General features: G+C 41.4%; 1 protein-coding gene across 5 annotated transcripts in view; it reads left to right on the top strand.

The window, feature by feature from the left end:
- Positions 1-15,174, top strand: part of eIF3j (eukaryotic translation initiation factor 3 subunit j) — a 61,114-nt gene that overhangs the window by 27,295 nt on the left and 18,645 nt on the right. For 3 of the 5 annotated variants that reach the window (XM_076194196.1, XM_076194191.1, XM_076194193.1), the window contains one exon: positions 7,005-7,169. In XM_076194196.1, the coding sequence (XP_076050311.1) occupies positions 7,005-7,169 (165 nt within the window). The remainder of the gene's footprint in view (positions 1-7,004; positions 7,170-15,174) is intronic. The other 2 variants (XM_076194194.1, XM_076194192.1) reach the window with 1 other exon arrangement.

The following is a 15,174-nucleotide window of genomic DNA, read 5'->3' as shown; positions in this document are numbered from 1 at the left end:
GAGGGGAGTGGAATATATGGGAAATGAAATGGGTGGGAGTGATTTCTATGCCTTTTTCTTTTTGGCTAAGAAGGGGTTAATGTTATTGGTCACCATGTAAATTAGTGGTGGGGATACACCAGGTTTGACCATTAAGCCCAACTGTTTTGGTGTTATGTCTTGCTGCATTGTGGCTGATGTGAGCAGTGGGTGGGACAGATGATGCGTCATCGATGTGGAGCTAAGATGGGATGGACAGTGAGTGTGTCGTTTGAGTGGAGTGTGATAGGTGTATAAGTATGATACCACTACCCTCATTTTAAGGGTGAAATTGCCTTTTTTGATGTGTGTATATATTTTGTTTTATTTTACACCCCCTTTTTTTTTTTTTTTTTTTTTTTTTTTAAGGCTACCTCCCTTATAAGGGGGAAAAACCCTTTTTAATTTTGTATTTATTTATATATATATATATTTCTTTTATTTTGTTTTTATCTTTTATTTTTTGCAAGTGTAATCGTGTTCTGTTGCGATCTGTGAGGATGTTGATCTGCTCATGTTGGAATGTATGTGTTTGAAGTAATTATGGCTGCATGTATTTACCCATTTGTAATATACAGAAGAACTTTGTATATTGATTGAGCATGGGAGACCTAGGACGGCAGATTGATTGATTGATTGATTGATTGAGCAACTCCTTGACCTCTATCTCCGTGGCACCAGCCTCTCAGTCCACTATGACCTTGTGTTCAGGATCTTTGGTGAACGAATTGTCGCTATTCCAGATGGCCCAACTGCCCATCATACTATTTCTACTGATTATCAAGCCACAACATACTCTCCTGCTTATCTCTTTTGGTTAAAATACAAGTTAAAACTTGGCATTATACTCTTAACCCATTAAACTCCGATGGCAAGATGTCTTGTCATTTGGTCAAATAAAACAAAAAATCATAATAAAACAACAAAATGTTTGATGATCAAACAGCACCAGAAAAATATGACGTCGTCAGTCCTCCTCTTCGAGGAGGACTGACGACGTCTTATTTTTCTGGTGCTGTTTGATCATCAAACATTTTGTTGTTTTATTGTGATTTTTTGTTTTATTTGACCAAATGACAAGACATCTTGTCATCGGAGTTGAATGGGTTAACCTGACATTGGGCCCATGCTTTGCACAGTTTGGAATTGCTCGTATAGTACATGTCTCAGAAGTTTCAATACTCGAGTTTCTCAATAACTGGTTCATTGTCTTCCATGTTGAGGTTGTTTATCTTTTCTATAAGGCCTTCTTTGTCACTTGTTCCAAGCAACTTGGAGACAAGTTTTTATTTTGAATAGAAGTTTAATCAATTCTTAAGAATGGTCATTATGTTTGCCATTACCTATGAGGTTTAGTGGTTGGCACTGCAGACCGGAGCTGACCACCTAGGCAAGGAACCAAACCAACATCAACCTTGTCTGTATAGGCCCTGGCTTGGCTTTCATATGCTTGACTAATATATGAACCCATGACAAACGTGACGTTATTATTTATAAGCATTTGAGGTGTGCAACATACCCAAGAGTAAGTTACCATGCTTCAGGCTGAAACAATAAAAAGGAAGATGCAGATATCAAAACAAGGAAAAGAATGTAACTCCACTTCCCGTAAGATACAACTAGGTAAACAGTTGGAACAATTGAATACATCACAAGATGGATACCAAAGGGTGTTTTCTTCCCTTGGCCACATATGAAATATCCAGAAACAGGGGGGCATCCTGCTACTGTTACTGGTTTGAAGTTAAGCTCTGATATATATACACACACACACACACACACAGATGCACACTCATGGCACAGCTGGTAGTTCCCAGCTGACAGAGGTCCAGGTTCGAATCCCACCCAGGGCTGAAATAATTTCAGTATCGCTGCACTGCAGGTTGTTACTCCAACTCTCATGGGCGAGGAGTTGGGTGTGTGTGTGTGTAAGGTCACAGCATTACCCATGGATTGGTCATATATGAGCTCTGAGCTCTCTTCTGGGAGGGAAATAGCTGTCAATCAGAAGTCTAACACGTGATCTAAAGACCGTGGTGAAACACGCACACACACACAGTAGGCTTGCACCTTTCATGGTCCATACAAATCACAGAACCAGTAAAAGTGATGGGTATGCTCTCTGTTGCTGGACTCCTCATGTTTGATCTTGCATCCCCTTGAGAGAGAGAGAGAGAGACACACATCACACACACACACACACACGCACACAAAACCACACAAGAATTTAAGAACGAAGTAGATGCCAAGAGATACAAAGACAGGTCGCTACGAGCATAGCTCTCTTCCCGTAAAATACAACTACTGTAGGTAAATACACACACACACACTTGCCCATGCACTCTCCCTATCTCTACAGGAGGCCCTGATGGCCAAACAATCGGAGCTGATTTACTGTTCACTATTTGGTAATATTGCAATTCCCTTTCCCCATTCTTGTCTACTCCAAAAATTTACAGAATACAAAGAGCCAGCTCTTATCACTTCATCTATACACAACCTTTTTCTCCATATCTTTACTCTGAACAGAAAAAACCATGTTTTCATTATATCAGCAACTGAGTATATCCATAGACAAATCAACAAGAGATATCACAAACACAATTCTGAAAGCAAGCAAGAAACATAGATAGAGGCAACAAAGAAAAAATAGTCCCAGCCATACACCTGAGAGCCATCCACATAAAAAAAGAAAAAAAAATAGATAAATAAAATGCAAACTGAATAGAACAGAACAAAAGTAGCTACTTCAACTAAATAAGGACATTGCAGAACAAAGCACAGTTGAATCACTCCTGGAAGTAGAACAAAATAAATCTTTTGTGTGTGTGTGTATATATATATATATATATGTATATACATACATGCATATACATATACAAAAGTCTTTTCCTCCTAACAAAGGAGGTAGCCAAAAAACAGACATAAAATCTGCTTACACCCATTCCATCCCCACATACTCCACTCCCATCCACCCCCCTCCCTCCCTCTTGGCTCCTACTGGATGATGGGTCATCCCTACATCTTGCTCATTGCCCAGGGTCAGAAATAGTGTCGCAAGACACAGCACATCCACAACAAGGTTGCTTCATTAAATCAGTGACCCCTCCCCTCATGCAGAAATGGAAAAATCCCTTTATATAATGCATATACTGTATATATGTACTAGGGGGGAAAGTGGCACCAGACTGGAAGTGAGTAGTAAGGGAGAGAGACTGGAGGAAGTGGATAGTTTTAGATACTTGTGTGCAAATGTGGCAGGAAGGGAGGAGTGGAGGTAGAATGTGGATGGAGAGAAGTAGACATTTGGGAATGGATGGTAAGAGGAGGTTATATGAAAGAGTGATTGTGCCAACAGCACTATATGGGGCAGAAACATGGAACATGGAGAGGAGTTTAAATGTGTTTGAGATGATGTGCCTGAGAAGTATGATAGGGGTTACTAGGCTGAATTGAGTGAGAAACGAGGTAAGGAGGAGAATGGGGGTGGAAAGGAAGTAGGGAGATAGGGTTGATGAAAGAGTATTGGGATGGTTTTTGCACATGAAAAGAATGAGTGAAGAAAGATTAATAAAAGAGGTGTGGAAGGAGTGAACATGAGGGTGCGACCAAGGATGAGATGGATGGATGGGGTAAAATGAGCATTGGAAAGGAGGGGAATATCTGTTGAGGAAGGACAGGAGAAGACAGAAGATAGGGGTGAAAATGGAAGATGCCGTGATGCATGGAGGGGGGGAGTGGGTGGGTGAGAGGGGTGAGGTAGTATGTGTGAAAAAATAATTTGAAGCAGCCCTTGTCTTCGCTTTTTCTGCATGAGGGGATGGGTCACCAATTTAATGAAGTGGCCTTGCTGTGGATGTGCTGTGTCTTGTGACCCAGTTCACTCAAAAAATTGTGTGTTATCCACCCCAATTTCACCCTTGTCCACATACTCAATCACATCTCTCCACTCCGTCATGCACTTAGGAAAATAGCTCGGTACTGCAACTACAGAAGAGCTACCAAAAACACTAAAATACACCTAGACAAACTAGAACAGGGGCTGAGACAAAACAAATGGCAGCCTCCCCTTTGAAATACAGTAAACCCTCGATATACCAGATATCGGATAGAACGGACAAAAAATCTGACTGGACAGACCCTTGCTATAACGGATTTTCATCCATTATAGCAATGGATCCTCAGTTATAACAGGTCTTCCGATATAATGACAGACCCCTATCCCCATATCGTCTGTTATGTCAAGGGTTGTCTATAATTTCTAATCCTACAAATTTCAAATACCAGACAAACTTCAGGATATAATGTAACTGTCCAGTATTTCCATCAGATATAATGGATCTTTGGATACAATGACAGACACATCTCCCTATCATCCGTTATATTAACCCATTAAACTCCAATGACAAGATTCTTGTCATTTGGTCAAATAAAACAAAAAATCATAAAACACCAAAATGTTTGATCAAACACCAGAAAAATATGACGTCATATTTTTCTGGTGTTTGATCAAACATTTTGGTGTTTTATGATTTTTTGTTTTATTTGACCAAATGACAAGAATCTTGTCATCGGAGTTGAATGGGTGAAAGGATTACTGTGTGACCCTACTTGCTCATTCCACCCCCCAAGATAACTAGAACACAAAAATCCAACAGTCAGGCCCTACTATGGAGGTGCAGTTTCTTGCTGTATTACCCCTGACCAAAACAACAGGTAGAGGACAGGGATGACTATCTTAAGTCCTTGTGGATGATAAGGACAGGAAATTAATTTTTGGATAGGTAAGGATTAGTGAATTATGGGCATATGCTTTAACTCGACTACCCTCCCCACAAGGAAGAAAGGACCCTTTAACATACTATTTACTAGTATTACCAGTAATTAAGTTATGCCTAAATGTTTTGCCTGTAAATACCATGTGTAGACTGGAGTGGTGTTAATTAAATGAAGTTTGTTGACACATTTGAATAAAAAAAAAATGCTGTGAGTGATGTATTTAGAGTGGTTGCCAGGAATAGAGAGATTCCTTCATATATTACCTGTTAATTGTTTAAATCATTAGTATACTATCAAGCATATGAAAAACGATTAAATGCCATAATGTATAAACAATTTTCAATGGTGATAGTACAGTTTAATGAAGTTTGATTGATTTATTGACATGTTCATGCTGCCATGTAATATTTTGAGTGATTATCAGTATTTGCTGCCTTGGCTGTTCAATTTATACATAGATGGGGTGGTGCGAGAGGTAAATGCAAGGGTAATGGGTCAGGGATTGGAAATGGTTAAAGAAAATGGAGAAAAGTTGGAGGTAAGCCAGTTGCTGTTTGCTGATGATAATGCACTTGTAGCAGGATTGAGGAAGTTAGTAACAGTCTGGGAAGGTGTGTGAAAGAAGGAAGTTGAAGATAAATGTGGGTAAAAGTAAGGTGATGAGATTTACGAGGGGAGAATATGGCAGCAAATTGGAAATGAGTATTAAGGGAGAGAAACTGGAGGAAGTGGGTAGTTTTAGATGCTTGGGTGCAAATGTGGCAGGAAAGGGAGGAGTGGAGGTGGAGGTAGATTGTAGATTGAGAGAAGCGAGTAAATGCCTTGGTTGATTAAAAAGTGTAATGAGAAATAGACATTCAGGAGTGGAGGCTAAGAGGAGATTATACGAAGGAGTGATTGTGCCAACAGCACTGTATGGGGCAGAAACATGGAACATAAGAGAGGAGTTTGAATGTGTTTGAGATGATGTGCCAGAGAAGTATGATACGGGTTACTTGACTGGATAGAGTGAGAAATGAGGAGGTGAGGAGAACAGGGGTGGAAAGGGAGTTGGGAAATAGGGTTGATGAAAGAGTATTGGGATGGTTTGAACACCATGGAAAGAACAAGTGAAGAAAGATTAGTAAAAGAGGTGTGGAAGACAGGTAGGAGTGAATATTTGGGTGCAACCAAGGATGAAATGGATGGATGGGGTAAAAGGGGCTTTGGGAAAGGGGAATGTCTGTTGAAGAAGGATGGGAGAAGACAGAAGATAGGTGTGAATGGAGAATGGTTGTGTATGGATGATGCTGTGATGCACGAAAGGATGGGGGTGAGGGAGTACGTATGAAAAATAAATTGACGCAGCCAAAAGGGATTTCTCCATCTTCTCCATTTCTGCATGAGGAGATGGAGAGTTGGGGTCACTAATTTAACCCATTAAACTCCGATGACAAGATGTCTTGTCATTTGGTCAAATAAAACAAAAAATTATAAAACACCAAAATGTTTGATCCAACACCAGAAAAATATGACGTGTCATATTTTTCTGGTGTTGGATCAAACATTTTGGTGTTTTATAATTTTTTGTTTTATTTGACCAAATGACAAGACATCTTGTCATCGGAGTTTAATGGGTTAATGAAGCAGCCTTGTGGATGTGCTGTGTCTTGTTGCATTGCTTCTGACCCAGGGCAGTGGGCAAGATGTAGGGATGACCTGTCATCCAGAAGGAGCCAAGAGGGAGGGAGGGAGTGGAGTATGTGGGAATGGAATGGGTGGGAGTGGATTCAATGCCTTTGTTTTTTTTTGGCTACTTCCCTTGTAAGGGGGAAAATGTCTTTGGTATATGTATATATGTGCCAGTATTACTATTAATTAGATTGATGCCTTAATGTATTATAATTTAATTCTTTGAATTGTTGGTTTGCTGTCAGGCATAAATGCCCTATCTGACAATTCCATGTTTTCACATTTATTTGTGGAACAGACCTCAGAGCTACACCACACTATAATCAGAAATTTCTGGAATGTGTTGTAATTTTTCTTGTTTTAATAAACATTTTTAGTAGTGAAAACTATTACTTTGAAATTTATTGCATCAATTGTTTTGACATGTGGAGAACTTCCTGTATACTTGAGTGTTTTACTAGGTATTTAACCAAATTATTTTGTTTCAGCATAAACTTACAAATGTACAGTAACACTGTTTTCATTCCCAATTGCAGCAGAAGACCCATCACCACTGGACAGCTACAGCCTCACAACCAGTGAAAGCTTGAAAGACTTCAGGACAGCACTAATAGCCAAGATACGATCTGTAGACCGGTTAGAAAAACGAGCTATATATCTACCATTTGTAGAGGAACTTATAAGGGATCTCTGTCTGAATTGTAAGTATTGGCACTTTGATAATTACTCATGACAGAATAAATGTCTGTTGTCTTTGCATGTGTATTTACCTAGTTGTATTTTGCGGGAAGGGGAGCTATGCTCGTGGTGTCCCGCCTTTGTATCTCGCAGTCTCTTGTTTACTTTTAAACTCATGAATGGTTTTTGCGCATACTATTTCATTATCCAGTTTGTTCCAAGTGTCCACTACTCTATGTGGAAAACTGTTTTTCTTCAGTTCTCTTCTGTAGCTATGTTTTTTGTGTGTGTGTGTGTGTATGTGTTTTCCTATCTGTATGTATACAAGGGCTTACCTTCTTATAAGGGAGGTAGCCAGTCAAGGCACACTCTCTCTCTCACCCATTTCACTCCCATCCATTATCCTTGTTTCCTTCTCATCTTGGCTCCTTATTGATTAAGGGTCAACTCTGTCTACTGCTCACTATTTGGGTTAGAAACGGTACAGCATGACATGGTACATCCGCAACAGGAATGTTTCACTTACTGCAACCCTCCTTCCTCCCCTCGTTCAGAAAATAGATGACAGAGAAATCCCTTTTGGCTGTGTTAAACTTGAATGTGCACAACCATACTGGGTTACTGACTGCATGTTATTGTACAGTATTAATTGCAAAGTAGCCTGCAGCCAGTGCTTTAGGGGTTGGTTTGTACTAGAGCCATACATTTTGTTTGTTAGAGTAAAATCTTTTCATGAGGAATGATGCTACTTTTGTACTACGACTGTCCCTCTGTTATGTTGTTCCCTTGAAACTGTCCTATACCACTCCTTTGGGTATACCTTTTAATTTTTCCTGTACCCACGGTAGTAGGGGGAGGAAAGAATTCTGTCATCATGTATCCCATGCGAGTCATAAAAGGCAACAAAGTGGGATAGTGATGGGACTTGGAAGTCTGCTCTCTGTAAAGTTATCATTAAAGTTGTTTTTGTAATGGTAGTGAGTGAAGAAAGATTAGTAAAAGAAGTGTGGAAGGAGTGAATATGAGGGGAAGTCCTAGGATGAGATGGATGGATGGGGTGAAAGGGGCTTTACAAATGAGAGGAATGACAGGAGAGGACAGAAGATAGTGGTGAATGGAGAATGGTTGTGTATAGATGAGGCTGTGATGCATGGGGGGAGTGGGTGGGGGATGGGGTGAGGAAGTATGTATGAGAAAAAATTTGACGCAGCCCAAAGGGATTTCTCCCCGTCTTCTCCTTTCCTGCATGAGGGGATGGAGAGGGGGGTCGCCGAATTTATGAAGCGACCTTGCTGTGGATGTGCTGTGTCTTGTGACACTGCTTCTGACCCAGGACAGTGGACAGGATGCAGGGATGACCCATCATCCAGGAGATGCCAAGATGGGAGGGAGGGAGGAGGGTGGAGTGGAGTGGAATATATGGGAAATGAAATGGGTGGGAGTGATTTCTATGCCTTTTTCTTTTTGGCTACCCCCCATGTAAGGGGGAAAAAGCCTTTGGTATATGTATGTAATGGTAGTATACAGGAAAGGAGAAATGCTCATGGGGCTCTTACACTCCAATTTGGCATACCTAGTTTCAACTTAATGTTTGATTCCAACTAGGGGTATATTCTAACTTCCTATTATCATTCCCATCAAGGGGCTTTGAGCAAGAGGGGAATGTCTGTTGAGGAGGGAAGGGAGAAGGTAGGGGATAGGGGTGAGTGGAGGATGCTTGTGTGTGGATGATATTTTGATGCAGTCCAAAAGGGGAATGTCTATTAAGCAGGGAAGACCGAGGGTGTGGGATAGGGGTGAGTGGAAGATGGTTGAGTGTAGATGATATTGTGACACAACCCAAAAAGATATCTCCCTTCTCTATTTTCTGCATGAGGGAACGGAGGGAGGGTGTTTCTGTAGTGAAGCAGCCCTGCAATTGGTGTGCTGTGTTGCATTCCAACCCGGTTAGGAGGTAGGAGGCAGGGACAACCCTTCATCCATGAGGAGCTAAGATAAGAGGGAAACAAGGGTGGTGGATTGGAGTGGAATGGGTAGGACTGGGTATGTGCCTTTGACTTGGTTACCTCCTTTATAAGGGGAAAGAAGCCGTAGATAGATGGATAGATCATTTAGAAATTCGTGCATTTGTTCCAGGTGGAGCTATATCACCAAAGTTGTTCTAGGTATTTATACTTGTGGCAGGGTCAGAGGAGGGTCTAAGGTATGCTATAGGAGAAAATTGAAAGTCAAAGTGGGTAAAAGTAAAGTGATGAGATGTATATGGAGAGAGGATGGTAGTAAATTGGAAGCAAGTCTTAGAGGAGAGAGGCTGGCAGAAGTGGATAGTTTCACGTGTTTGGGGTCGCATGTGGCAGGAAATGGAGGAATGGGAGTGAAAGTAAATTAGAGGGAAGCAAGTAAATGTCTTGGAACTGAGAAATCTGGGAATGGAGGCGGTGAGATTATACAAAAGGTTAATTGTGCCTTCAATGCTGTATGGGGTGGGGACTTTGAATTTAAGAGAAGTAGAAAGGAGAAGTTTAACCTCTTCACTCCGGGCCAAAATCTCGCGGACAGCATTATCTGCCAGACGTACTATGTGTCGTAATAATACTCGCATCATAAAATATAGTCACCGCTTATATCGATCGTTCTCTCTTTCACCCGTGAATTTTGATAACCATAGAAAATGTGATGAAGACTGTTTAGAGAGTATGTCATTATGCAGGGGCAACTACAATAAATATAATCAAGACGCCGATATGGCAGCCCCGCATATCCACTTGCTCCTCATGCCACCTACGTATGCGGCACCGTATGAAAGTGGTTAAAGGTGAAGTGACTGAAATATGGTAGGGGTTACAAAATTGGATAGAGTGAGAAATGAGGAGGAAAGCAGTGGTAGAAAAGGAGGTGGCAGATTTGGCTGATGAAAGAGTTTTGTGATGTTTTGGGGCATATGGAAAGAATGAGTGAAGAAAGATTAGCAAGAGGTGGATGAAGTTGATTGAGGGGACAACTAAAAATGAGATGGATGGATAAGGTGAAAGGAGCTGTGAGCAAGAAGGGAATGTTAACCCATTCAACTCCGATGACAAGATGTCTTGTCATTTGGTCAAATAAAACAAAAAATCATAAAACACCAAAATGTTTGATCAAACACCAGAAAAATATGACGTCAATCCTCGCTTCGCTGCGAGCGAAGCGAGGATTGACGTCATATTTTTCTGGTGTTTGATCAAACATTTTGGTGTTTTATGATTTTTTGTTTTATTTGACCAAATGACAAGACATCTTGTCATCGGAGTTGAATGGGTTAATTGAACAGGGAAGGGAGAAGGCAGGAGATAGGGGTGGAAAGTGGTTGTGTATGGATGATATTTTGATGCAGCCCAAAGGGATTTCTCCCTGTCTTCTCTATTTTCCACACAAAGGGATGAGGAGATAGGGTAGCCAAGTAAAAGAAGTGGCCCTGCTGTGGATGTACTGTGTCATCCTGCAATGCTGACCCAGGCAGTGGGCAGGAGACCAGGACAACCCATCATCCATGAGAGCTGAAAGGGAAACGTTGGATAGTGGTTGGGAGTGGGTATGTGCCTTGGACGGCCACCTCCCTCACAAGGGGGAAGAGCCCCATGGTATATAGATAATACGGAAAGTTGTATTTGTTCTCATCCTTTAGACATTCTTTATCAATTTATTCTCGTAACCTTTTAAAGCCCTCCCATCAGTAATCAAGAGATCTCCTCTATTAGTATAGTCTGTGCCCTTTAGCAATCTGAATACTGTACTCTTATCACCCTTTCTCTTTGATCTTTCAAGGTTGGCATATTCAGTGTTTTTAGTGTCTCTTTGTATGGTTTATCTGACAGACTGGGTACCAGTTTTATTGCTGCCCTCTGTATTCACTTGTTCTTACTTATATTCTTCATTCTATGTAGGGACCATACCACTGTGCATATTCTAGTCTTGGGCAGAGCATTGTTTCTGAGGATTTTCAATACCTTGTCAACCATATAATGAAAAGCAAGTTTGATCTTTTGCAGCAGTTCAGGTGTCTCCCACAAACCTGCTGATATGTTAGTCAGGTTGAGGTTTTGTGTGTGTGTGTATATTTACCTAATTGTAGTGTACCCTGTCTGGGGTATTGGCCGCTTGTTAATGTTAGATAAAATCAGCTTGGCATGAATCTGATACTGTAGGGTCCATATGGGTTACCACTACAGACCACAGCCACACATCATTTTGTCTGTGTTAGTGGAAATGCCTACTCACAGAGAAACGATGCAACTTAATTATATTGCAACTGCCCCCCCCCCCCTTATGCTGCCCCTCCCTTCCTCTTAATACTGTCCTGTAACACTTCTCTGAATATGCATTTCCATTTTTGGCAAACCCTGTGGTTGGGGAGAGAATACTACCGAGTGTTCCCACTTGAGGGGTTAAAGGTGACTAAAATGGGACAGAATAGGACTAGGCATTCTACTCTGTAGCCCAAAAGGGGACATTCCTAGAAGTAAAAAAAAAAAAAAAAAAAAAAAAAAACATAAGAGGGTCTGGGAGTTTTCCAACCGGAACCCCAAGGTTTGGGTCTTATAGTGTGCATGGATGTGGTACAGGTGAGAATAAAAGGGAAGAGATAGGCATTATGTTTGTGAGAAGAAAGATGGATGTGTTGGTATTGAGTAAAACTAAGTTGAAAGGGAGGGGTGAGTTTAAGTTTGGGTGTAGTGGGGAGGGTGTCAGGAGTGAAGAGAGGAGAAGGAAGAGAAGCGGTGGCTGTACTGGTTAGTGAAGAGATAGTTAAGTGTGTGGTGGCGTGGAAGGAGGTTTCTTCAAGGTTAATGTGGATGAAGGTGAAACTGGGAAGAGAGAGATGGGTATTTGTAAGTGCATATAGGCTTGGTAGTAAGAGGACTGTAGAGGAATGGGAGATTTTTTGGATAGATGTACCATAAATGAGTGCATAGAGGGTTTAGGGAGAAATGTCAGTGTAGTGGTATTGGGAGATCGTAATGCTAGAGTAGGAGATGAACCAATAGATGGACTGGTTGGAAAGTGCCAGGAAAAAATCGTAGTGGAGAGTTGATGGTGATGTGTTTAAAGTTGACAAGAGCTAACATAGTGCATAGGAAGAAAGTCGAGCATAAGTACACATGAGAGAGGGTGGTGGATGGAAGGTGGTAGATAGTGCTTTAATGGACTATGTAGTGGTAACCAGGAGAAGATAAGGGAGAGTTTTGGATGTAACCTGTACATGTTTTTAGGGGGGAGAGTGGGTCCATATCAATTTTTGGTGCAAGGTAAGTTGAGAGTGGATGATAGGAGAAAGAGGAAAAGGACAGAAGGTAGAGAGATGTGTAGAGTAAACTGCTTGAATGAGAAAGAAAAGGAGTACTAGAATAAGTTGAGAGAAGAGTGTGAGGAATTGAAGGATAGAATAGAGTTAGGAGTGGAGGAGGAATGGGGATGGTTCAAGGAGGGAATTACAAGATGTGCAAAGATTGTGTGTGGAACAAGGAGGATGAGGAATTAGAAGGAAAGGTAGTTAGTGGTGGGATGATGAAGCAAAGAAGGTTGTAGAAGAGAAGCAAGCCTGCATCCACAGGCTGGTTGCAAAATTAGACCAGAGAAACTTGAGAGGTACAAAGAAACAAGAGAAGTAAAACATAAGATAAAGGAGACAAAGAGGAGAGCAGATGTAAAATGGGGGAAGAGTATGACAATTTTTTTTACATTCATATACCAAAGGGAGGTATCCAAAAAACAAAGGCATAAAAACCACTCCCACCCATTCCATCCCTATCACACACCACTCCCCTCCACCCCCTTCCCTCACTATCTTGGCACCTCCTGGATGATGGGTCATCCCTGCATCTTGTCCACTGCCCTGGGTCAGAAGCATTGTCACAAGACACAGCACATGCACAACAAGGCCGCTTCATTAAATCAGCGACCCTCTCCATCCCCTCATGCAGGAAAGGAGAAGATGCGGAGAAATCCCTTCAGGCTGCGTCAAATTTTTCTCGCACATACTCCCTCATCTCCCATCCCCCACCCATTCCACCACATGCATCACAACATCATCTATATACAACCATTCTCCATTCACCCCTGTCTTCTGTCCTCTCCCATCATTCCTCAACAGACATTCCCCTCTTCCTCAAAGCCCTTTTTACCCCATCAATCCATCTCATCCTAGGTTTCCCCCTCATGTTCACTCCTAACACATGTGCCTTCCACATGTGGAAGGAGTGAACATGAGGGGGCGACCTAGGATGAGATGGATGGATGGGGTAAAAGGGGCTTTGGGGAAGAGGGGAATGTCTGTTGAGGAAGGATGGGAGAGGACAGAAGACGGGTGAATGGAGAATGATTGTATATGGATGATGATGTGATGCATGAGGTGGAATGGGTGGGGGATGAGGGAGATTGTGTAAGAAAAATTTGATGCAGCCCGAAGGGATTTCAACCCGTCTTCTCCTTTTCTGCATGAGGGGGGGGGGGGTTCATGAATTTAATGAAGTGACCTTGCTGTGATGCATGAGGTGGAATGGGTGGGGGATGAGGGAGATTGTGTGAGAAGAATTTGATGCAGCCCGAAGGGATTTCAACCCGCCTTCTCCTTTTCTGCACGAGGGGACGGAGAGGGGGGGGTCGCCAATTTAATGAAGTGACCTTGCTGTGAATGTGCTGTGTCTTAGGAACTCCCCAAAATACTCTGCCCATCTTCCTCTTACTGCATTCTCTTCCATTATCATCTCTCCATCTGCACCTTTTACCTTTTCTTCTCTACTTGGTTTGCATCATCTTCCTCACTTAATTTCTTTCCAAAACATCTTTTTATTACTTTCAAAATTTTCTGTCAAACTCTTACCCCATTTCACATCAGCTCTCCTCTTTGCCTCCTTTATCTTATGCTTTACTCATCTTTTCTTTGTACCTCTCATATGATTCATCCTATTTTGTAACAAATCTGTAAATGCTCGCTTTTCCACAACCTTTGCTTTCACATCCCACCACTCACTATACTTCCTTCTATTTCCTCCCAACCTCCTTGTTCCACACATCATCTTTGCACACCCCTCCTTGAACCATCCCCATTCTTCCTCCACTCCTAGTTCTACTCTATCCTACACTCCCACTCCTTTCTCAGCTTCTTCTTGTACTCCACTTATTATTCCTTATTTAAGCAGTTAAGCACCTCCCTACCTTCTGTCCTCTTCCTCTTTCTCCATCTATCCTTCACTCTCAACTTACCTTCCAAAAAAAATGCCAAAAATTATGCCTAAAAGTGAAGGCATAATGAACAATAAGGGACCCAAAACAGAGCCCTGTGGAATTCCACTAGAAACACTCCCCCATTTGGATTTTACACCATTCATGGTGACCGCTGTTTTTGGTCACTGATCCAGGCTCTAATCCATTCTAACACTTTTCCCCCTACACCATGGCTTTTGATTTTGTTTAGTAGTCTTTGGTGGGGCACCTTGTCAAATGCTTTGCTAAAGTCAAGGTAAATAACATTATAACTATCATTGTTATCTGACACCTTATATATGTTAGTGTAAAAAGATAAAAAATTGGTCATGCATTACCCTTGGAGAAACCATGCTGGGAGTCACAAATCAAATGATGTCTCTTGATGTGATCTCTTGAGTCTATTATTGATTCAAGCATTTAATCTATAACTGATGTCAAACTGATTGGCCTGTAGTTGCATATAGACTGTTTATCTCCCATTTCGAAAATGGGAACATTTGCCTGCCCCCAACCAATAGGCACAAAACCAGTGTCTTTAGACTTGTCAAACATTTCCATTAACTGGTTGCATATTTAAAATTTACACTCTTTAAGCATTATAGGAAAAATTTTGCCTGGACCCAGAGATATTGTAGCTTAAAGTCTTTCAATCTGACAACTACTACCTTACTAATGCTGATATTTGATAGCCTACTTTCTTCATCCCCTCTGAAAATCGGATCGCAGTCAGGTACCTTATACCTCACTTATTTTTTCCTCTGATTCTATTATAACATTTTTGTC

This window comes from Oratosquilla oratoria, chromosome 12 (assembly GCF_046742065.1).
Source record: "Oratosquilla oratoria isolate Oo_2021 chromosome 12, ASM4674206v1, whole genome shotgun sequence".
NCBI lineage: Eukaryota > Metazoa > Arthropoda > Malacostraca > Stomatopoda > Squillidae > Oratosquilla > Oratosquilla oratoria.
Note: the sequence above shows the minus strand (reverse complement) of the source record. Positions and strands in the feature narration are given on the sequence as shown.